The 25,439-nt window shown below is 34.4% G+C and overlaps 1 protein-coding gene across 1 annotated transcript; it reads left to right on the top strand.

Moving 5' to 3' along the window:
• The first annotated feature begins 444 nt into the window (after positions 1–444).
• Positions 445–25,222, top strand: LOC143257285 (receptor expression-enhancing protein 1-like). Its single transcript, XM_076515726.1, has 9 exons — positions 445–676; positions 8,190–8,262; positions 8,952–9,031; positions 10,059–10,179; positions 12,336–12,449; positions 13,353–13,455; positions 14,099–14,231; positions 22,512–22,626; positions 22,982–25,222. The coding sequence occupies exons 1-9, from the start codon at positions 645–647 to the stop codon at positions 23,051–23,053; spliced, it is 843 nt and encodes a 280-aa protein (XP_076371841.1). The 5' UTR covers positions 445–644; the 3' UTR covers positions 23,054–25,222.
• Positions 25,223–25,439: the final 217 nt, after the last annotated feature.

The raw sequence follows: 25,439 nt of genomic DNA, 5'->3' as shown, positions 1-25,439 counted from the left end.
TTCAGTGCGCGAATTATGAGAATTAATCTGATTTACTCGTTTACCACTAGATGGCACTGCAAAACATTTTGCAGATTTAAAGATGTAAAATTATGAAAAATGTAAATAAATTCAAGATTTATATTATTGTTATACTTAAATCACTATTTTCATAAGTAATAAGTACCTTAAAATCATGAACCTGTGCAAATAAAAGTGCTATAATAAATAATCGTGTTCATATTTTATCATTTCTGAAGAATACGAAACGTATACCTGACAAGTAAAACGTTTAATGAAAGCCATATTATTAATATTTAATGTTTCATTCGTTTCTACTTACGAATAATATAACCATATAGGTAAAATTATAACATTAAATATTATGTATAAAAAAACATGAACTATAAATTATATTATTCTTAGCTCCGCCCATTCTTCAAATAATATTCTGACCACCACATGGCAACAAACTTCATATACAATGACGTTGGTAGTGAAGATGGCGTGCTCGTAACTGCTGTTCAAAAATCTAAATAAGCATTGAACTTTAGCACTGATATGTAGAAGTAGTATCTTTAGTGATAGTTATTCGATTGATCATATTAAGAGAAAGTCGTAGCCAATGTTTATGTTCTTTTTCGTGCATGTAGGAATTTATCAAGATGGTTTCTGCAGTTATTTCTCGCCTTGTAATGTAAGTGAATTTTGGCTTATTCATTGTTCTACTTTCTAGTGTTCCAGAACTTCTGCTACTGGTAGTACTAATTCTAGGTTTTACCATTCATAAACTTAAGTAAGGCTTAGTATTCACTTTTCAGAGTAGCGATTAATACTGGCTATAATAATACAATTTTTATGCTTATATCCGAAATATGGACTAAGTATTAACTTATTCATTTTGTTGGCAATGTTAGACTAATACGTTAGTAATGCCAGTTGTAGGCGCATTAAGTCGTGTTTTCCACATAACACATTCTAGATTGTCCTGACTATTGTGACTATATTTTATGAAAACATTTTGCCAATAATAACAGTAATACACGCAGTTGTAAGACAACGGTAATGTTTTGAAATAAGGAGAAATAAAAGTTACATTTCAGAAAACAATAAACTTTGCTGATTATAGTTTGAAAGCTTAAACTTTACTGATGCTTTAGAGGCATTAATAAAATAATATAGTAACAGTGACATTGTTAAATGTATAAAAAATGGATTGTAACAATGATACAGTAAAAACCAATAACTACATAAATAAGTTCATTTAGGTTAACATTAGTTTTTGTACTTTCAGACCTGTTTTATGGAGGTGTACTACTAGTGTTCTGTAGTATTTAAAGGCTTAGCTTTAGGGCAGACATAGAAGGCTTAAAAGGGTTATGATAAAGTTTTGGTAGGGTATACCCAATTGCTAAAAAATGGAAAAAGAAGATAAAAATGTTTATAAGTGGAATTTATAAACTTAATTTCTTTAAATATCAGTATTTTAGTATGGAACCTGACTCTTTTTTTTAAATGTTTCAGTTATTGAATCTCAAAGAAGGGTTTATGAAACAGTTAGAAAAAAAGACATGCTAATAGCATTGGTTCTATATGTAGTGCATAGATACAGAATGTTAAATTATAAATAAACAAATGAAAAAAAACATAGTTCATATGAAAAGTATCAAAATGAGTTTTTGTTTCATGTAAAGTTCTTTAAATGTATTCAACTTTCAAATCACACCACAAGGAGGGACTTTTTATTGTGTTCCACCAAAAAATGTTAAGGTTGTTTGTTAGAAAATTTTATGGGTGTCAACTTTCATAAATACACCACAAGTTAAACATATTACTGTTATATAAAAAAAATTTCCCTTTGTGTGATTGATTATATCAATTATATTTCATTAAAATATTATGAATAGTACTAGTGATAAATCAGTTTTACCTCAATTTGATACATAATCATAATAATGATTGTACACCTGCCTGGGAAAATGCTTGTGCATTAAAGAAATGTAAATATGATGTTAGTGTTATTATGTGAACAAAAGCAGAGTGTTGAAACAGTCGCTTGGTAAGATTTGTGAAATTGCACAGCCACTGGCTAGAATCACATTTTCTGGCAATTTACATTTTATGTAAGATTTTGTTCTCAAGTTGATTCAAGTAACTTTTAACCTGAAATATATAGTAATAAAATGAGGTTAGTAGTTCAAGAGACAAACTACAGAAAATTGTACCCATGGAATCCCGTTCTGTTAAATTTTGGATGACAAGTGACTTTCAAAATTTTTAATCTGAAGTTGTGAGTTAAGAAGTAATTAACCATATATTAATGTTAAGTGCATTAAGATGGGATACTCAAACTTGAAACACATCTTTACAAGAGGTAAATCATGAACACCTTTACTTAATATGTTAATTTGTTGTTGTTTTGAAACTAAGAAATGTAGCAGAAGTATAATAAAGTTTAGAGTGGACTTGAATTAGAAGGGGAATCTTAAAAGTTTGTAATAACAAACAAACATAATCCCAAGAAAAACTGTTTCTGTCAGACATGTTATTTTTAATGTTTTGGAGTAAAATATATCAAAGCTGTACAGGTGTTTACAGCCAGCTATTGAAAGCTAGAAACTAGTTGAGGCTATAGGATAAAACTTGAATATTCCCTACATGCTATTTGTAGGTGTTGTTGATATAGTTTGAACATGTTATTTCTAGTTAGATTTGTGCAAGTTAGGAATGTTTCTTTCAAGTGAATTTGTATAATATATGAATAATGAATAAGTGGATTATTCTTACATTTTCTTGACTTTTACAAAGTAGGGACTGTGCGTTTCTCTGCTCTGGTTCAATTTAGTTTTGATATTTTTTTTTGCAAGTTACTGGATGATTATACAAAAAATCCTATTGTTCAAGTTTCACATCTCAAAATCACTTAAGTTGAAACAGGTTTTACTAGAGGCAGAGTTTATTCAAGGAAGTTTTGACCTGGGTCGAGATGTTTTAACAGTAGGAGATAGATGAATCGAAAACAAATGAGTGGCAGCATACAGGATGTTGCAAGGATCACCAAACATTTTCCAAACAAATAATACTACAGTAATTTCCTTTTCCTTTAGGAATAAGCCTGATATGGTGATTTAGAATAGTGAAAAACATCAGTAGATGTAACTGTCTTTATTCAACTACATAACAGAGGCAAGTTGGACTTGAGTTTTTACTTCCAACATGTGTTCTGAACTTGAAGTGTGTTTTTCTACTTTGAAATAGTTACTGTAAAGTATTGGTTAGTAGTCTGTTCAGTCTAGTTACTAATAATTGGTACTTTATACATTATTAGTAACAAAGAGTGTTTGTAACTAAATGGTAATCAAACTTAGATGGTTTTATATTCTTCTAACCATAATATTAAATTATTTTTTTTGTAAGTTGCTGTGTAAAAGTTTAGTTACCCACTAACTCACTTAATGTTTTATTTCTTACAGGCAATGATTGGATTTGTTTTTACTTTGAACTGGTCAGTAAATTAAAAACTGAACTGTCATGTTTTAATATTTTGTTAACTCAAGTTCAGAGAAAGTGACTAAGTGTTGACACTAGCATATATGTATTTATTAAATTACAAATAAATCACGTACAGAGATAAATTAGTTTTAATGTATCATGCAGAATAATAAAACTGGTATATTCTTGTTACCTGTACTTTGTTCTGACCTAATTCTAGTCACCAGTGAATTATTTGGAACATTAATGTGATATTTCTTGTGATATGTTCCTACACACAAATAATGTAATTATAATATATTTTAAAGAAAAAAGTAATAATTATGAAAGGTCCAAATGATAATATGAAAACAGTTCAAAGACAGATAAATCACTCTATGTTTGTATAAGTCATTGAACCGTTAGTATAGTTTTATATTAAGGTCTTAGTGTGTTAAGACTTCTCTTACACTATATTAGTATAGGTCGAGATCAAATTCTTACTGTGGTAGACTTGTCTTACACCATGTTAGTACAGGTTTAGATCAAGGTCTTACTGTGGTAGACTTGTCTTACACCATGTTAGTACAGGTTTAGATCAAGGTCTTACTGTGGTAGACTTGTCTTACACCATGTTAGTACAGGTTTAGAGGTCTTACTGTGGTAGACTTGTCTTACACCATGTTAGTACAGGTTTAGATCAAGGTCTTACTGTGGTAGACTTGTCTAACACAGTACAGGTTTAGATCAAATTCTTAGTGTGTTAGTACTATGGTATAGGTCTAGATCAAGGTCTTACTGTGGTAGACTTGTCCTAGATGACCTAGGTCAAACGTTGTTCTCTCCTTATCATGTTAGTACAGGTTTAGATGCAAGGTCTTACTGTGTTAGACTTTTCTTTACACCATTATTGGTATAGTTTTAGGTGTTCTTGCTGTATTATTAATACAGTTGTAAGTTGAGGCTCTCCGTTGAGATTATAGAAAATATATTATTTAACGATTCGCACCACTGTACAGTAGTGTGTTAGCAGTCAGTCGACGAAAAATTATTACCTAATGGACGCTTAACGTTGTAATTTGTTCCGTAAAACGTACACATTCCACAAATCGGCCAGGGGGGTTAAGGCGTTCGACTCGTAATCTGTGTGTCGCGAGTTCGAAACCCCGTCACACCAAACATGCTCACCCTTTCAGCCGTAGGGGCGTTATGATGTTTCGATCAATCCCACTTTTCATTGGTAAAAGAGTAGCCCAAGAGTTGGCGGTGGGTGGTAATGACTAGTTGCCTTCCCTCTAGTCTTACACTGCTAAATTAGGGACGGCTAGCGCAGATACCCTCGAGTAGCTTTGCGCAAAATTATAGAAACAAAACAAAAAAACAATCCACACATCACGAGAAGAATTATGCACACTGTAGGCTATAATATAGCATGGCCTGCGAACTTCAAAAGCAAGAAATAAAAATAATTTTAGTTTTATTTACAGTTGGAACAGATTACTATCAGGATGTTGTTTTTTGAATTTCGCGCTGAACTGCACGAGAGCAATCTGCGCTAGCCGTCCGTAGTTTAGTAGGGTAAGACTAGAGAGAATGCACTTTCAGGAACTCTGCGGAAGTTATTTAGTGACTCACTCTAACTTTTTCTTTAATTTAGTTTATGTGCATGGCAGGTGACCGTATTTTTATTTAAAGCACGTCACAACGTATAACAACAATAAAAATCCAACATGAACTAATTTCTTTTGGCAGTATTTTCCTTATACGCGTATTTTGTTTTTCGTGAGCTTGTGAACGTTGCCCGTGTATCGTAATTCATGCGTTAAGTGTGACCTAAATCCTCCGTTTAAAACCTTATACTGCGCAAGATTCTCATAATCAGGGTTAACTCTAAAAAGAAACAAAAACAAAGTGTAATGGTCTAGAACGTATCCCACTGTTTGTCTTGGCATTACGATTTTTTCAAATAAATCAACGCCCCCTATAAGAAGAGTACAGTTCATGTGACCATCTATCTCTAGTTATTTTTGTTTAACCAGATAAGGCAGTGGCTGAACTAATTTCCCAGTTTTCCACTGTACTTTAACATATAATTTATCTAGTTAGCATCTTTGATAAGCGTTTCTGTTTGCAAACTTGGAAAATATAATAATTGTAAGATTTTTCGTTCGTAGAGTTAGTTTTTTCAGAGAAAGAGAAAACAGAAATCACCGTAATGCAGCTGTTCACATGACACACAGAAACGAGTTTTTTCTAACTTGTTGAATCAAGTGGTGACGTCATTCATTTTACATTACATGACTAGTGATGCATGTTACGTGAAAAGTTGTTGAAATAAAAAGGTGCAATTACAAACGCTTTTTTCTATGTTTATTTTGCCAGTTTTCTTGGAAGTGTTTACTAATGTTGTTATCGTTATTCTGTATAATGGTTAAAGTAATTTTTTACATTTAAATGAAATACTTTATATTTTAGCTTAGTTTCTATATTTAGAATTAATTAAAGACTCCTAAGATGGCCGAACTTCGCGATATATTATTATTGGGTTGACGGCCGAAAGTCCCTTCAAAGCGAGGTTACCCAATTGATGATTTTATACACGTAATCGTTACCGTCAAGCGAAGTGTAATTTCACAAATACAGTGAGGACTGGCAACTTGATAAGTATGTTCATGTGGTATTGCATCGAGTCTAATCACAGTGTATTTCTTGCGTTTTATTAGCTGTGAACACGTTATAAGAGCAACAATCAATCCCTTATTGTGGGTCATAGGGGATGGTGCTGGTTGCCTGCCACCACTCTGAATACTGGTGATGACTCCAGATATCCTAAGTAGTTTTATCATGTTAGGGTCTTAGTAGTTGTTCCTTGAACCGTAATGTTGAATGACAATCTGATAAAAACAATCGACACAACGTTGTGATGAAAGTAAATAACACTTGATATGTTGCCACATCTTATATCTATAAATCCACTTTTGATGAAACATCTCTCACGTAAATAAAACTCCCTGGCAAGTAACAGTGTGTCGGACAAGGCTTAACAGTTATAGCATGTGATAGTCCATGGTTTTCAGCTCTTTGCTGCAAAGAATGGGGCCGTTGATGCGTTACAAGAAATAGATCAAATTCTGCTGATCGAACGATCAGAACAGAGTTGGCGGTGGGCATTTTTGACTGTCTTACCTCTGTGTAGTTTGTCAGTTCAAAATTAGAGATGGCTAGCACAGGTGTAGACTATGTAATTTTCAATTCGTTTCCGAAACAAACCTATCGTTGTGCAACTTTAAAAGATATACTAAAACTTTAAACAGCGAAACGAAGTCAGAATTTTCCTTAGTGTACATCTAGTTGTGCAGTTCTGAAATAACACATATTTAACCCCCACAGTACGGGCGTCAGGTTGAATAAGTTTATATTATTGCGTGTTAGAATACTCTATGTAAAGAATTCCATAAAATAACTTATTTTTAAGTAAAATGCACACATCAGTTGTTAGCGTCTTTAATGTTGTATTTGTGTGTGTAGTTCTTAGACATACAGGCATTTCGGTGTACAAATAATTAAAAACAGTGCTCAAAAAGCCAAACAGATCCAAATCGGTAATTCTACGGTTAAAAAGTGCATCTGATTTCTGTAACTGTGTGCGTAAAGTAGCAGTTATAAACCGAAGCTAGAAATTGGCTTGTTTGACGAACTTCTTATGTGAACTAAATTTTCGAATCTTTGTTATAATTGTATTGTACCGTTGTACAGTAAAACCTTGAGCTAAAAGGAATGATGTAGTGAGGAATTTTAAACAGTGCTTTAAGACCATCGTATGTGTGTTTGTTTTGAAGACAAGAACAAACCGCAGCTTCTTGGCAAGGATTTGTAAGCACATGTAGTGACTTGCGTGTCATACCGTCGCCAGATTGTTTCTCTTGTGTTTTCACTTAGTTCCTATTTTCGACATTAGCTGACGCTGCAAGCATGTTTCTCTACCGTCTTTGTACCGTTCTTGTCGTCGGTTGAATTAATATACAGCGTCTTCAGAATATTTAACACAAACTGTGTCGCATGCAAGAAACGTGATCAGTTTAAGAAATGCCCGAATTTGGAGTGTTAAAAAAATGATACTTGCATTACGTTCAGTGTAGAATTGATGTAGTTGTTGAGAGGGTGGTGTGGAGATGGCGCTCTGGCCGAGGATTGACTAGTGATTCGGTAATCCCGAACGAAGCGAGGTTTTATGTTGTTCAACAGAGTCTGTTTTCCTCTGTAATGTAATACGTCGTATTGTTTTTAGATTCTCTGGCTTTCACGTCACTTATGGACATGCTTGTGTTATCTCTCTTTCTTTCCCTTGTAACAGGATCTTCAACCGTAACTATGAAATAAATATCTAGTTCTTAAATCACCTGTTAGGCTTTTGAAGACTAAGCTTTGATTTGCTTGCACAGAAACAAACGACGAAGAAAAAACTTAAGTAAAATTGTCTTTGTGGAGATGTATGTGCTGGGACACTCTCTGGATGGACATAAGTGTAGGGACTCTCTCCAGATAAATATAAACATCTAAATGTGAGGAGCTGGCCTGTTGAGTCATTTGATTTAGAATTGGAAACAAACAAGTCCACAGTAGATCATGATAGACATACATGTACCTGTCAGAGTTTCTCCAGGAAATGTTGCATTTGTGAATTTATTTTTGTGTGCATGTTTCCAGAGTTGTGCTAAGACTTGTTACTTTCTTTACAGACTAGTGTTTGGTACACTTTATCCAGCCTATGCTTCCTATAAAGCTGTCAAGACAAAAAACGTCAAGGAATATGTAAGTACAAGACCTGTATACTTAGCTATAGACTTCTTACTCTTTTTGATATTAGCTGTCTATATTTTATGAGAAATTAATATAAATTGCATTAATATATGTTTTTGTAATGAAGTAGTTAACAGTTGTGGAAACAAACTACATATACATATATAATTTTAAAAAGTAGTAAATTCTAAACCATTAATGTGTAAGATTCTATTCAGCCTGAAATAATGTGTACGTATGGTAAAAACTGAGAGTTGTTGGTCAGAGATAGATGGAAGAAATTAGAGCATTTATTTTGTAAGACCATTACTACATGCCATGCAGGGATAAAGCTACATGAAGAAGCTGACCAGCACACATGTGAAACCAACTTATTGCCCTGGACACCTCTAGTTGCAGAGAGTAAGGGTAAAGAATTGCAGAATTCAGTTCAATTATTTGTAGTTGTTCCTTCTTCATATGAGATTTTTGTAATAACAGGAAAATGAAATTAATGAAAATTTGGTGAATGAAATCAACTGTGGACAAATTGAGGTTTGATTTTTTAATAACATTTCAGAGCTTAAGTGAGAAATGTTAGCAGTTGGTTGGGTTCATCAAAGAAATAATTTAAAAATCTTTGTTTTGTAATAAATATTTCAAATGGTGCACCAAGTTATCTTTATTCATTATTTCATACAAACTTTATTTCCATCTTCAAGGTGAAATGGATGATGTATTGGATAGTGTTTGCATTATTTACTTGTGTTGAAACCTTCTCTGATATCCTAGTCTCCTTCTGGTAAGTACCGTACTTTACATAAATAATAGCAGTGAAGTTTTCTACTTTCATACATAAAGCAACTGTTAAGTCAGATTAACAGAAAAACATGACCGACAGACCATTTAAACAAAAATGAAGCGTCAGCAGTGTTGGAGCTCACACTCACTGTCTTACTACTGGTGTTCTGTGTCTGAACTTGGCTTATTTGATCTTTTGATCAAAGACACCGTACAGATTCCAAAATGTTTTCCAAGCACTATAAACATAATCCATGAGTTGAACTATAACAAATCAGGTTAAGTAATCTAACTGAAGCTTTAATATAGATCTCGAGTCGCAGACAAACATTTCTGTATTTGATTATTCACTGTGTAATGGAAAGATGCAGTTTATAATGTGTTTTGGACTGTGAGCAAATGTGTATACTTTCAAATATACATTAAAATTAGTGAAGCTATATTTTTAAAAACCACTGAAAGGTTTTCTTCCTAATTTGAGAATATTAACAGTTTTGTAGTAAGACCCTTACTGCAATGTTTAACTCTTTATTCTGTTGTTTTGTTATATCAACACTACTGAGTTTCTACAAGTAAACATGACAAAACTAAGTTTTTGTCACTAAAGTGAGATGGTCTTGCTTACGTTCATTCTTTCACCAGAGATAGGTAATTTAATTTGTCCTTAAAATGTAAACTATTTATGATGGACAAGTACACAAACTTACTTCTGATGAGTAACTTATTGTAAAGAATTATCTTTTTATTTTTTCTGTGAAAAATCTTAGCACACAATAATTGTGCTGAATGGAATTAAAAGTTTGAAAACAAGTAAATGTATGTTTTATCCACAAAGATATACAACACAATATTCTAACGTATACTGTATGTGTCCACTTATTTACATTTCCAGCTGGTACTAAAATTGACCTTCATATGTAATTAAAACATTATTTTTGAGTATTGTCTCTCTATGTTTACACAGTAAGCATATCTTAAATGAAAGTTTGAAATCCTCTAATTCTAAAAAAACCTTTGACTACCTTCAGGCTTCCTTTTTATTATGAGTTGAAGATCCTATTTGTACTGTGGCTTTTGTCACCAGCTACCAAAGGATCCAGTATTCTATATAGGAAGTTTGTTCATCCACAGTTCATGAAGAGAGAACAGGTGAGTTAAGGCATATATCATATGTTGGTTAGAAAAGAATAGTTAATACATCTGTTGTTTGCTAAGTTACTTGTAGCTATCGTTTCTCTGTAATTAGTATGGTGACATCACTTCAGTTTAATAACAGTTTGTAGACATTGTTTCTGTCTACTTTGTATGGTGACACCACTTCAGTTTAATAATAGTTTGTGGACATTGTTTCTGTCTACTGTGTATGGTGACACCACTTCAGTTTAATAATAGTTTGTGGACATTGTTTCTGTCTACTTTGTATGGTGACACATCAGTTTAATAATAGTTTGTATACATTGTTTCTGTCTACTTTGTATGGTGACACATCAGTTTAATAATAGTTTGTATACATTGTTTCTCTCTACTTTGTATGGTGACACCACTTCAGTTTAATAATAGTTTGTGGCCATTGTTTCTGTCTACTTTGTATGGTGACACCACTTCAGTTTAATAATAGTTTGTGGACATTGTTTCTGTCTACTTTGTATGGTGACACATCAGGTTAATAATAGTTTGTATACATTGTTTCTGTCTACTTTGTATGGTGACACATCAGTTTAATAATAGTTTGTATACATTGTTTCTGTCTACTTTGTATGGTGACACATCAGTTTAATAATAGTTTGTGGACATTGTTTCTGTCTACTTTGTATGGTGACACATCAGTTTAATAATAGTTTGTATACATTGTTTCTCTCTACTTTGTATGGTGACACCACTTCAGTTTAATAATAGTTTGTGGACATTGTTTCTGTCTACTTTGTATGGTGACACATCAGTTTAATAATAGTTTGTATACATTGTTTCTCTCTACTTTGTATGGTGACACCACTTCAGTTTAATAATAGTTTGTATACATTGTTTCTCTCTACTTTGTATGGTGACACCACTTCAGTTTAATAATAGTTTGTATACATTGTTTCTGTCTACTTTGTATGGTGACACATCAGTTTAATAATAGTTTGTATACATTGTTTCTGTCTACTTTGTATGGTGACACATCAGTTTAATAATAGTTTGTATACATTGTTTCTGTCTACTTTGTATGGTGACACATCAGTTTAATTACAGTTTGTAGGCATTGTTTCCGTGTGGTTAGTGTTGTGACACATCAGTTTAATAATACTTTGTGGACATTTTTTCTGTGTAGTTAGTATGGTGACAAATTGCTTCACTTTAATAATAGTTTATAGAGATTGTTTCTATGTTTGTGTAGTGAACATCAGTTTCATAGTAGTTTGTAGACATTGTTTCTGTGTACTTTGTATGGTGACACCACTTCAGTTTAATAATAATTTGTAGACATTGTTTCTGTGTTGTTAGTGTAGTGAGCATCACTTCAGTTTAATAGTAGTTTGTGGACATGGTTTCCGTGTGGTCAGTATGTTGACACATCAGTTTAGTAGTAGCTTGTGGAAATTGTTTGAGTGGTCATAATTTTGACACATTGGTTCAATAATATTTTGTAGACTTTGTTTCCGTGTACTTTGTATGGTGACACATCAGTTTAATAATTGTTTGTAGACATTCTTTCAGTGTACTTTGTGTGGTGACACATCACTTTAGTTTAATAATTGTTTATAGACATTGTTTCAGTGTTGTTAGTGTAGTGAACATTACTTCAGTTTAATAGTAGTTTGTAGAAATTGTTTGTAGTCAATATGGTGACACATCACTTTAATAATAGGTTGTGAACATTGTTTCTGTGTACTTTGTATGGTGACACATCAGTTTAATAATTGTTTGTAGACATTCTTTCAGTGTACTTTGTGTGGTGACACATCACTTTAGTTTAATAATTGTTTATAGACATTGTTTCAGTGTTGTTAGTGTAGTGAACATTACTTCAGTTTAATAGTAGTTTGTAGAAATTGTTTGTAGTCAATATGGTGACCCATCACTTTAATAATAGGTTGTGAACATTGTTTCTGTGTATTTTGTATGGTGACAAATCAGTTTAGTAATTGTTTGTAGACATTGTTTGTGTGTGGTCAGTATGGTGACACATCAGTTTAATAATAGGTTGTGGACATTGTTTCTGTGTAATGTAGTAAGTCCTAAAGTGTATTTGACTGCATGTTTGTTGAGTTCAGTATTTGTTTGTTCTGTGTATGCATAGTGATATTTGTAATTTTTCTGTGTAGGAAATAGATGAATATATAACCACAGCTCGAGACCGAGGCTACGCATCCCTGGTCGAACTTAGCAGTAAAGGCCTCAGTTATGCAACAGCTGTGCTTTTTCAGACAGCATTGAAGGTGAGTCTTAGGAACAGATCAATATAACAAATAGTCTATTGATTTAGATTTTAATGTTTTAATGTATGTGAACCATTAAGATGTATTAGAGTTTTTTTGTTTTTTACATTTTTATCAAGCTCTTTAAGTGAAGTAAAAACATTTACAAGAACATTCAATAACTGGAATGTTTTTCTACTTGACAAGTTGACTGGTTCATGTCTGTATTCATGGAATATTGTTATGAGTAGTATTTTACTAATGTCTATTACTGAATAAAGAAACAAAATGAAACCTTTGATACTTTGTTTTTAAGTAACCCTAATTATTTATTTTATCACTTTTGTTGTTTAGGTATGTGTAAGAATGTAGTTAAAATTATAGGTCACAGCTGTTAACTCTTCCAGACTGTGGTTCTGAGGATTAGTGGTTCATGTCCCTTTAAGCATGAAAAATATTTTTCCACAGTTTAGAATTGTGAGAGTATTAAAAATTGATGAATTTTTCCTTCTTGTTGTCACTTCCAAATTAGGATGACTAGCATAGGTGGCTCTCATGTAGCTTTGTAGGTAATTCAATAAACAGTCAAAGTTCTAACTTTAGTGAAGCTAATTAATTACAGCTACTGTTTAGTCAAATACTAAGTACTGTTCTGCTGTGATTATTACTGAAATAAATTATAGTATGAAAGGCAACTTAGGTGTTAATGTATCATTCATGTTCTTGGTCTCCAGCTGTTTGTTAGCTGTAGTGGCATTAATTAATGTGATCCAAAGAAATATGAGTAGTTTAGATGTCATGAATAGCAGTGAAGAGGTTTTAAAGTTGAAATACAGAGGAGCTGTCACAGAAGTGATGACAAACAAGTTTCTGAAAGACGCCTTTTGTGTGTCTAAATACATATTATTGATGTCAATTTTGTAGGGTCAAATGACACTAGTCAACCATGTTCGAAAGAGTTACAGCATGACAGCCCTGGACCAGCAGTTTTCATCTGATGAAGTTCCTGCTTCTGGAGGCCAAGATGGTAAGATGTGTTTCTGGTGATTACGTAATTGTGTTGAACAATAATAAACTATATTTTAAAGACATTTAGGCCCAGCAGAGCTGTGGAAACTGCATGTGCCTGTTATGTGTGCTTGTTTGAAATTATTTTGTTTAATTAATAAATATGGTAATAACCTGGAGTTGCAATGGGAGGGATTCATTTAAAATTACCTAAGTTAAACATTCTGTTCTAATTAAAGAAGCAATATTTTATCTTAATGTTTGTGGTAAGTCAGTATGGAAACGTGTGGGTATTTGTTAATGAAAGAAAAGTGAATTCCCTTGGAACCATGGGAAATTTCTATCTACAGACAATTTTCAGTCGTGTGCATTTAAGGTTATGGCTACTTGGCTGTACTGGCAGACCTTGAAGTATTCTTAGAGGAAATTATTAAGCTACATAAGTATTCTCATTTGTACTGTTTATTGTATTATTATTATTTTATTTATGATTATATAAAATCAATTTATAAACTTCATTTACAAGTCACCTTTTTTCTAGCAACTAATGAATTCTGGTTGGCTTTACATATAGTTGAAGATTGAGATTCTTTTTAAGGGGTTTATTTTGCAGAATACAATTGGATGACTATACATTCTATTTCTTCCACTGTCTTGGCTAGATGCTGTTGACACTGGTTTAGAAGATCAACACAGGTGGCTGTCTGATGGTGCTCTGATTAGCAGTAACGACCAACCAATGGACTTCCAAGGGACTGCCCCAGAAAGAAATCACACACAAAATTATGAAGAAAGGTCAGTTTAAAATCTAATACCTCGTAAAAGTTTTTAGGTTTTTGAAAAAAGCCAAATGGAAAGTTGACAGATATGTAGAAAATAAACTTCACCACTGTAACGTCTGAAATTCTAGTGAAATTTTGTGATGATTTTATGCATATGTATATCAGCTGTTTTATGTATATTTCAGAGTAATTAAATAGATGAATAGAGAACCATAATTCATACTACATAATTTTTTATTTTGTCAACATACATTTTTGTAGTGTACCAAACACGTGAATCAGAGAAAGATCTAAAATAATTTAAATTAACCCAAATATTCTTAGTACACACACAGACATTTTTCTTGTTCATCATGAAACACTTAAAGAATGGTTATGGTGTGTTATCTCACCTCTCACAAAGTAGCTTTTCTTCATTAGTTATTGCCCTCTGTTGGTGCACATTTTTACTGCATGTCACTAGTCTTCTACCTCCTGCTCCTGTATATCAACATGTGAATGATGATGCAGCAGCTCTCTACCAATTGGAGTGTGACACAATCCATATCGTAACCAGTAGCCTCTTCACATTTGCACACATTAATCACTTCTTGATTGGTATTAGTATTGTACAGACATGTGTTTTTGCTTGCAAATTTGTCAGTATTTTTCTTTATCCTAGATGCTTAGTTTTTACAATGTTTTTATTATTTCTTTATTTACAGAGGTCTTTATACTAGTGTATTGTGGATCCCACTTTGTGGCAAGTGGTGCCTGACCAGAGTTGTTTTTCGAAAATCTGCATCCATCCTTTGACCATGCCTGATGTCAATTACATTGTATTTCTTCCTACCACAGGCCTGATGTATGATTATTGATGTCAATTACATTGTATTCCTTCCTACCACAGACCTGATGTACAATTATTGATGTCAATTACATTGTATTTCTTCCTACCACAGACCTGATGTACAATTATTGATGTCAATTACATTGTATTTCTTCCTACCACAGATCTGATGTACAATTATTGATGTCAATTACATTGTATTTCTTCCTACCTCAGACCTGATGTATGATAATTGATTTCAATTACATTGTATTTCTTCCTACCTCAGACCTGATGTATGATAATTGATTTCAATTACATTGTATTTCTTCCTACCATGGATCAAATGCACATGAGTGCTGAACATCCTTCGTGTCCTTTCTACTGCCCATTGGGGAGCAGATCGATGTTCTATGTTAAAGATATATTGTGCTCTTATTCGTTCAAAACTTGACTATGGATCAATGGTCTATGGCTCTGCCAGATCCTCGGCCTTAAAGATGCTGGACCCCATTCATCATCAAGGACTTCGACTCTGCACTGGGGCTTTCCGCACCTCCCCAGTTCAGAGCTTATATGTGGAATCTCAGGAATCTTCTTTGCATCTTCGCCGTTTGCAACTGTCTTCACTGTATTCTTCGAAAATTCGCTCCTTACCAAAGCATCCCACTTGAGGATATGTTTTCCTTCCTCAGTGGGCCTTACTTTTTCAAAACAGACTATCTGCTATTGCTTCTTTTGACCTTCGCATCCAGGTGCAATTAGATGAATTGGGTCTGTCCTTGGAAAACATTGCAGAATCCACTGGTCAGCCCATTCCCCCATGGCTTATTACAGCCCCCAAATGTGACCTTTCTTTAAGTCATCTGAAAAAGCAGGTACTCCCAATTGGAAGTACCATCTTTTATTTACTGAACATCTTTCAAACACCCTTTCTATTCCAATTTATACGGATGGTTCAAAATCAGGTGACTCTGTGGGCTCTGCCATGGTTTATTGCAGTTTGGTGGTTGCGTGCAGAATCCCCTCTACAGCTTCTGTGTTTACTGCTGAACTGTATGCCATATTTTTTGCCCTGGATCACATTGAAGCTGAGCAGTACTCCGACTGCACTATTTATACTGACTCCCTTAGTTCTCTGCTGGCCTTGGAATCACTTCACGTTGGCTCACACCCTGTTCTCGCTGATATTCAAAATCGACTGGTCCATTTCTCATTAATATATTCTTCTATCCAGTTTTTCTGGATACCAGGCCACGTTGGTATTTGCGGGAATGTGCTTGCAGACACGGCAGCTAAATCTATCTGCTCTGGCACTATCACCAATGTGCCTTTTCCATACATGGACTTTGGTCCTGTATTCAAGGCTCGGCTCCATGCCAGCTGGCAGTCCACTTGGAGTGAGCAACGTGACAACAAGCTTTTTCAAATAAAACCCTATATTGGGCTTTGGCCATCTAGCTTTCCGAAGGTTCGGAAGGAGGAAGTTGTTCTAACTAGATTATGCATTGGTCACAGTTTTTTAACTCATCCTTTTCTTTTATCTAGAACTGATGCACCAGTGTGTAGTTTGTGTAACACTCAAATCACTGTCAGACACATTTTACTTTCCTGCCATCGTCACGACTCTCAATGATGGCACTATTTTAAACATGTTCTATCCCAGGGTTTGTCTGTAACATTGGACAGTGTTATTGGCAATGGTGACACTGTCCACCTTGATAAAGTGTTTAGTTTTTTAATGACCATTAATCTTTTTAACATCATTTAAGTGTTTTGATATTTATTCATTACAGCTTTTTAATTGTGGTTCACTTTTCAGTCTCAATCTCTAGTTCCATTTGACATTGGAAAATGGCCAGGACATTAAATAACTCGACACCAGGACTGGAAAGGCCAACTTCAGATAACTAACGCTGCTGTTTGAACTACCCGTTAGTCGTCCTGGCGAGTTGTTATTATACTTTTACTGCATTTCATTTAACACTTTTCTTATTTTACCTTTTGATAATGGCTGTTATGACAACATAACCCGGAACCAGGACTGGAAAGGCCAACTTCAGGTGACTGACTGTGGTTCTTGTACTTACCTGTTAGTCTTCCTGGTGGGATATGTTCATTACCATTTTGCTACAGAAAGTCCTTTACAAATTTGTAGACTGGATGTCAACATCGGTTTTACGCCATTTTATGTTTTGTTTTACCTTCATTCCGTTTTATGTATTTTACTGCATTTAATTTATTTTTACCTTTTTACTGGACGTTTGGCACAGATAGCCTAGCTGCTTTATGTCATAAAACATTAAATCAATCAATCAATCAATCTACCATGGACCTGACGTACGATTATCACTGTCAATTACATTGTATTTCTTTCTACCACAGACCTTGTGTACAATTATTGATGTCAATTACATTGTAGTTCTTCCTATCACAGACCTTGTGTACAATTATTGATGCCAATTACATTGTATTTCTTCCTACCACAGGCCTTGTGTACAATTATTGATGTCAATTACATTGTATTTCTTCCTACCACAGACCTTGTGTACAATTATTGATGTCAATTACATTGTATTTCTTCCTACCACAGACCTTGTGTACAATTATTGATGTCAATTACATTGTAGTTCTTCCTACCACAGACCTGATGTACAATTCCAGATGCTGCCAGATGTTGTTTGTGTGTGTGTCTGTTTGATTGCCATCTATGGCTGAAACAGTTACATTACACCATAGAGATGGGTTGTTTTGTAGGACCATTTATAGTTTTCCATAATGGCTATATGCTTCATAAGTATGTTCATTCCAGACTGGACAATCATGTATACACATGAGTAGACAGTAATTGTTGCCCATCTTTGATGCTCTCTGGCATTGAGGTTTATTTTTACCCCAGACCTGATGTACAACTTTAGATGACACCAGCTGTTAATGTGGTATTCCTGGTTTTCAAAACAGGGTATTTCAGTCACCTGTAAACTGTCTCTTATGAGTCTTCCAGACTCTTCAGCATTTGTTTTCTTTTTTTCTTACAGTAAAATATACCATTATTTAACTTGTCAGTTCCTAGTCACTAGGGTAGTAAACAGTGGAGGCCTATACTTCTGAGTAATGCATTATACCATTTAGTTGAGAGTAGGTGGTGGCTTTCAGCAGATATCAATGGCACATGACACTTCCTTCCAAGGACCTGATGTACAATTCCAGATACTTCCAGGTTTTGGTTTTATCACTACTCTGTATTAATGGATATATACGTGATATATTACATTTTTCTACTGTGGTATTCCTCTTTCCTGTCATCCTGTGGATGTACATTCCCAGTGGGTCTATTTTTGGTTAGATATGGCACATGTTCTGGCAAGTATTCCTATTCCTAGTATGAACTTTATGAAAAATGATCAATGTCACCAGGCTCTAGACTGGATATAAATCCTATGTTTGTACTCTGACTTCCTACTGTTTCCAGGATGATGATTCCCAACAGATCTGGTGTTGGTTGTAGCTGGACATAACATGTATTTTCACTTGTTTGTTTACAGCTGGGTATCCTTCTCCTACTGTGACCTTGAAGAACCACATCTAATTCCACCGGGATCCTAACTGGGGATTTCTTCCTTCCTATCACTGGATGTTGGTTGGGCTGTGATACAGAAACTCATCTTCCCCACCAGTAATTGTTTAAAGTGAAGAGACGTGATCCTCTGCCTACTGTAGAACTGTTGTACAATTCCAGATTTCACCACCTGTTGGATGAAGTTAAACTACTGCTATGGTTTTGACACTTAACATCTAGGAGTCCAGCTCATCAGTGATGCATATTCTGAGATTCCTTCATGTTTTCCTGCCATTTTATGTTCACAACACAGTCATAAAAGAGCAAAAATAGTATACTTGGATCAGGTGTGCTGTGTTTGGGTTCTTACCTCACTGTCTCTTTTTAGATTGCTTCCTAAAGGGGTATAATGTTTTTCACCAGCTTTCCACCAGTTCATTGTGGGATCCTAGCTATTTTGTGTCAGGTACAATATCATTTTCAAGGTGAACATTTCACACCCATCCTCCCCACTTATGGTGATATGTGGTGTGAGTTTTCTGACAAATCTCAAAGTGATTAACAAATACAAGTGTGGAGAGGGTGCTGGTTACGATATGGGTTAAGTGAAGCTTCTGTTGGTAGAGAGGTACCACATAGTCATTTACATAAGAATATATGGAAGGTGAAAGGGTAGTGGCAAGCATTCAAAATGTGGGCCAAACAATGGGAGTACTAATTGAGAAAGCTATTTTGCAAGATAAGGTTAGATATATTGCATTGGAAAATGTTAACTTTCTTGTTTCTTGTGAACATGGTTAAAGAAGAGTTTCTTGTTGATTGTGGACCCCTTGGTGTGGATCCTACAATTTAAAGACTGCATCATTTTTCAGCAGGCCTCTGTACATGCTTGGCAGATGAAATGTCAAAGCCAGACAGAATCTTGGATTAAGTACGCAACTAGTATTTCTTCCATCACTATTTCCAGGGTCATATGGGACAAGATTTGGAAGGTTAGTGGGCTGTATACTTTTGTCCCATTTTTATCTTGATGTATGATGCCAAGAACATCACCAATACTCTTAGTGAAAGTTTTCTCATCCATTTGGTAATTCTATTTGATATACCACCTGACTATAGTCACCCGTTTACACTGGTGGAACTCAAGCTTGCTCTTCATCTGTCTGCTAGTACATTGGTTGGACCTGATGATATTCATTATGAGATGCTGTCCCATCTCTCTCCTGCTTCTGTTGCTGTTCTTCTGGTTGTTTTTAACTGGGTTTGGCAGGAGAATGCTCTTCCTGATGCTTAACACCAGGCTATTATCCTCCCCTTTTCTAAGCTTGGGAAGAATCTCAAGATTCCTTGAAATTACTTTCCAATTGTTTTGAAGAGCTGTCTGTTTAAGATCCTAGAGAGGATGGGTAATGCTTATCTTGTTTGGTTCCTTTAATCACACAACCTCCTCTTGCCCACCTAGTGTGGGTTCTGATGACAGCACTTCATCGTGGTCCACCTGATTCGACTTGAAACAACAATCAGGAAAGCCTTTCTCGAGCTACAACATCTTATTTCTGTATTTACTTACCTTGAGAAAGCTTAAGATACTAGATAGAGTTATGGCATCCTATGAAACTTCCACTTGTATTGGTTGTGTGGCCATTTGCCCATTTTTTGTTAAACATTTTTAAATGGATCAAGAATTCCAGGTCCATGTCTGTTTGATGCTTTCCCATTTTTTTCCACAGAAACTTGGAGTCCCTCAAAGCTGCATTTTGAGTGTCACACTTTTCATTTTAAAGGTTATTGGAATAAGTGGACAAATCCCCACTATAGTTGCAAATGGACTGTTGTTGACGATTTCCACATCTTGTGCCTGCCGTCAAACATTATGTTTCTTAATTGACAGCTACAGACTGTACTTAATTTTTTACTGAAGCAGACCACAGCACCCGGTTTTACCTTCTCTCTTTCTTTCTTAAACTGTTTGCATACACTTCTACCACCAGTGGGGTTACTCACTCTGATCCTGAGCTCTATCTTGGAAAAGGTGTGCTTCCTGTGGTCCCTGAGGCAAAATTCTTGATACTTACATTTGACCATAAGCTTTCATTCCACACATCAAGCAGCTATGCGTCAAGTGTACCAGGGCACTAACATCCTTTGTGTCCTATCTTCCTCTTTGGGAGTTGTTCGATGTTCCATGCTAAAGCTGTGTGCCCCCATTCAATCAAAACTGGACTATGTTTCCATGGTCTATGGCTCTACCAGGATCTCAGCCTTAAAGATGTTGGACCCCATTCATTATCTGGGCTTTGGCTCTGCAGTGGGGCTTTCTGCACTTCTCCAATCTAGAGTTTGTATATTGAGTCTCACAAATTCTCCACTTTTTGCTACTGTGTTTACCATGTATTTCACAATTTCAATCCTTACCACAGTATCTCTCCTGGGGTTGTGTTCTCCTTCCTCAGTGGGCCATACATACTTTTTCAGAATAGAGGGCCTGCCATTGTTCCTTTTGGTCTTCATATCTAGGTGCATTGGCTGAATTGGGTCTGTCCTTGGATGACGTTGCTGTTGTCACTGGTGAGCATGGCTTATTATCATCCCCACCCGTGATATTTTTTTGAGTCATTCGAAAAAGACGGATACTCCTTGTTGGAAGTACTGTCTTCTATTTGCCAAACATCTTTTGAACCATCATTCCATTCCTATTTATACGGATGGTTTGAAATTGGATAACTGTATGGGCTTTGCCATGGTTTGTTGTAGTTACTCACAAATCCTTCCTTCAGTTTCTGTGTTCACTGCCAAATTATATGCCATTTATCTTGCCCTGGATCACATAGAAGCTATGCAGTACTTGAACTGTACTATTTATATCAGTTCAGTTAGCCCTGTACTGGCCCTGGAATCACTTCACGTTATTTCTCACCCTGTTCTTGTCTATGTTCAAAACTTACATACCTATTTCTCCTTATCATCTACTTCTATCCAGTTTTTCTGGATACTAGTCCACATCGGTATTCATGGGAACAAGCTCATTGAAACTTCAGCTAAATCTGTCTGCTCTGGTGCTATCACTGCTATGCCTGTTCTATACATATACTACGGTCCTTTATTCAAGGCTCAGCTCCACACCAGTTGGCAGTCAACTTGGAGTGAGCAACATAAGTTTTTCCAGATCAAACCTTCTATTTCTCTTTGGCTGTTTTGCTTCCATAAGAATCGGAAGGAGAAAGTCATCCTGGCTAGGCTGCACATTGGTCACAGTTTTTTACCTCATTTTCTTTTACCTTTGATTGATGCACCAATGTGTGGTCTGTGTGACACTCAGGTCACAATAGCCCACATTTTACTGTTGTGCCATCATTATGACCATTTTAAGCATGTTTTTACCATGGGTTCACCCTTGACATTGGACAGTATCATTGATGATGGTGGCACTGTTCACTTGAGCTGTTTTTAAATTTTTAAGACCCATTGGATTTTTTAATTCTATTTAAGTTTTTAATTCAAAAATTGTCCTGTGTTTTAACATGATCGTTTTTACATATTTTAATAATTTTATTTTAAATTTTTTATCGGTTGTTGGGTGCAGATAGCCTAGTTGCTTTGTGCTAATAGATGCCAAACAACCAACCAATAGTTGTGGATGTGGTTAAAGAAAGATTTTATATTCATTTTGAGCATGGCTAAAATAAGTTGTTAATGAAATATTTTTCATTCTTCTAATTTTGGACTGATTCTCCAAATGGTCTAACTTTGGTCATTTTATTAGAGACAATCAGAAGAAGTATATTTAAGGATATAAAATTAGATATTGAATTACAGCCACATCAGAACTTGTTCCAGTCTTTCACAGCTCTCGTACCTCATGTCTGTTCAATATTAATGGATAAACTCTTCATTGTTGTCAATGTCTAAGAAACATGATTATCTAGTTCTAGTGAGACAGGAGATGAAACTGGACGAACTCGAAAAGAGTCAAAGAGTCAAAAGAAAAGAGTCAAAGTGACCAAGGTAGCTCGTCAAGTTACTAAAGAAACTCACACAGATGTACGTATCATTGATTTGTTATTTCTTAATACCATTATTTGGTTCTTATGATTGGTTTCTTTAAATGTTTGTTTAAGATGCTTTCTGTTATTTAAACATCAGTAAAATAAGCATTGTTTAACTATCCTGTATTGAATAGTTCCAGCTAAGATAGGAATAAAACCATTATACAAATTGTCTTTAATTATGTCAAAAGAAAAATAAGCTTATTGTTCTTATGCCCATTACATTGCACAAGCAACAATGATAAAATTTTTGTTTCAATTTCACATTCTACACCTATGAAATATGTTTCCAGTTTTGTAAAATGTTACTCCTAATAAATTAGTTTTTTAACATTTTTGTATCTCTTCAGGTAAGTTCATATGCTACTCTTCCTAGAAGCAGAGCTAGGACAACCAGAAAGAGAGTGACCAAAAACATATGAGGACATGAGAACCTGGAAGTTAAAACACAAAACCTGTTGCTTACTGTGATCCCAGTGGAAAGACATCTCAGTATATGTGATAAACATGGTTATATAATATTCTGAACAATGATTCTTTAAGGTTTATTCTTCACTTGGTTATGAGAGTTGCAACTCTGAAACATGCGGGTCTAAAGAAAGCTAGATTTTTTAATAAGTTGTAATTAGAAAAAGTTAGATGTTTTTGAATTTTTTAAGTAGCTATATTTTCTTTTCTTTTTCACTTCAGTTTATTTTCATTGTAAATCAAAATGGAAGAGAGTGTCTGAAGAAGAGATAAACATTTTTTTAACTTTATCTGCTACTGTAGTCACTCTGTAACCTTGGAATGTGCCTTAGGTGAGGATATGTGGGTGTTCTTGTATTTTGCAAAGTGTACTATTGTCGTAATTGTCTGCAAATGAGAAGGATATTTTGGATGTGCCAAAGTATGAAAGTGGTTTAATTTGTCAGTATCGTGAAAGAAACAAGTAATAGTTTTTGTTTATTGTTGTTGCAACTTCTATCATTCCACAATATATTTTACACATTTTTAATACGACAATAATTTATTGCTTTAACATATGTCAAATATTTTAATAGACAAGATTAATTCCAAACTTTGAATGATACTGGAATATTTGGTCTTATGAAATAAAGGATTCTGTATATAAAATAAAACACATACTTTTAGTTTTACTAGTGTGGGAGGAAGTAGTCTGAAACTATTTGTGTATCTTTACATGATCCTTGGGGAACTTAACGTAAGTGTTGATATATCTATATCTTTACATCATCCTCAGTGGTACCTTCATGTAAGTGTTGATATATCTATATCTTTACGTCATCCTCAGAGGTACCTTGATATAAGTGTTGATATATCTATATCTTTACGTCATCCTCAGAGGTACCTTGATATAAGTGTTGATATATCTATCTGTACATGATCCTCAGAGAAAGCTTAATATGTTTTTGTTCCTGGAGTTGATATATTTTGATTATTGTAATAATGATTCTTCTATAAGTAGTACAGGTAGATTCATGTAGGGTTTTCTTAATGGGAGATATTTTTTATTGGTTTGTTAGGGTTAACTTTTTTTATAAGATGTATATTCAATTAAAGTAGTCTAAATAAATGGCACCATAATTTATGACTTCAGGTATTAAGAAGGTGGCCTCATTTCATGACTTGAGTTAGTATAGAACTAGCACTGTTACAGTTTCTGAATCAGTAACTCTGTGTTTTTACTTTTTTTGTGAACCTGGGGGGGAAGTTTTAGTAATGTGTGCAGGGTATGTGAATATGAAGGTCTTTTATAATGCAGTTTTGATGAGTATGAAATCAGTGTAATGTTGTTTGTATTAAAGGTTCTCTACTTGTGTGTAATAATAATAATAAATGTTTTGGGTTTCAGGTTTTCCTTGTATACATTTTTGTTAGTTAAATTTTATGCCGTTTATTTCTTTTTTCATCTACTTGTAAGTAAAAGACGACACATTTGTAAATTAATACCTGTTTCTACAACTGTTTTTAAGAGCCCAGGTTTTGCTTTTCTTTTGTATAAAAGACATCATAAGGTTTTTTCTGGTAGTCTTAGTTGAGAAGTTGCATCCAAGTGATTTCAACAGAAAAAACTTCCATTTTTCATACTGAAAATGTTCAGTGGATTTCTAAAACCATATAATGGAAGTACCTGACCTTGTGTAGAATTATGTTCTCTTTATAAACACTCAGTAATGATTATTACACTTCATGTTATGGAGGAGAAAAGTTTAAGTTGCACAGATTTTTATATTGTTTGTCATAGATCACTGGTCCTGCTTAGTAGTTTAGTTTCTAGCATGTTTCTGACAAGAAATGTAGTTTTACTGTAGGTTTTAAAGAATTGTTAATTTGATGTTGGATAATTGACAGATAAACATTTGGTTAGTTTGATGTTATGCAGTTTATCTCTCTTGTTTCCAGGTATACGTTGTAGCATTGGATGGATAATAAAGAGATAAACATTTGGTTTCTTTACTGCTTCACTAAGTAGACATTAAGTTTGTAGCAATCTCCTGGAGAAGAAACAGGAACAAACCAATAAAGTTCATGTAACTTACATCACTACATATGTTATGTAACTGAAGGAATAGTAATAAAACAGATTTTGAAGAATATGTACCTCACAAAGCCCTTGGTAACTGTGAGTATTGATTGTATTACCGGTAGAGTAATTTACAAGTTACTAGTGAACAGTACACATGTTCGTTCTTTCGTGTGATTGGTTGTATTACTGGTAGAGTGAGAACATTCCACGTCTTGTTCTGCAAGTTTGGTTTAGTATTTTGTGCTTATTTAATGAGGTTTGTTGAAAATAAAACATAT

Source organism: Tachypleus tridentatus, chromosome 7 (assembly GCF_004210375.1).
Source record: "Tachypleus tridentatus isolate NWPU-2018 chromosome 7, ASM421037v1, whole genome shotgun sequence".
NCBI lineage: Eukaryota > Metazoa > Arthropoda > Merostomata > Xiphosura > Limulidae > Tachypleus > Tachypleus tridentatus.
Note: the sequence above shows the minus strand (reverse complement) of the source record. Positions and strands in the feature narration are given on the sequence as shown.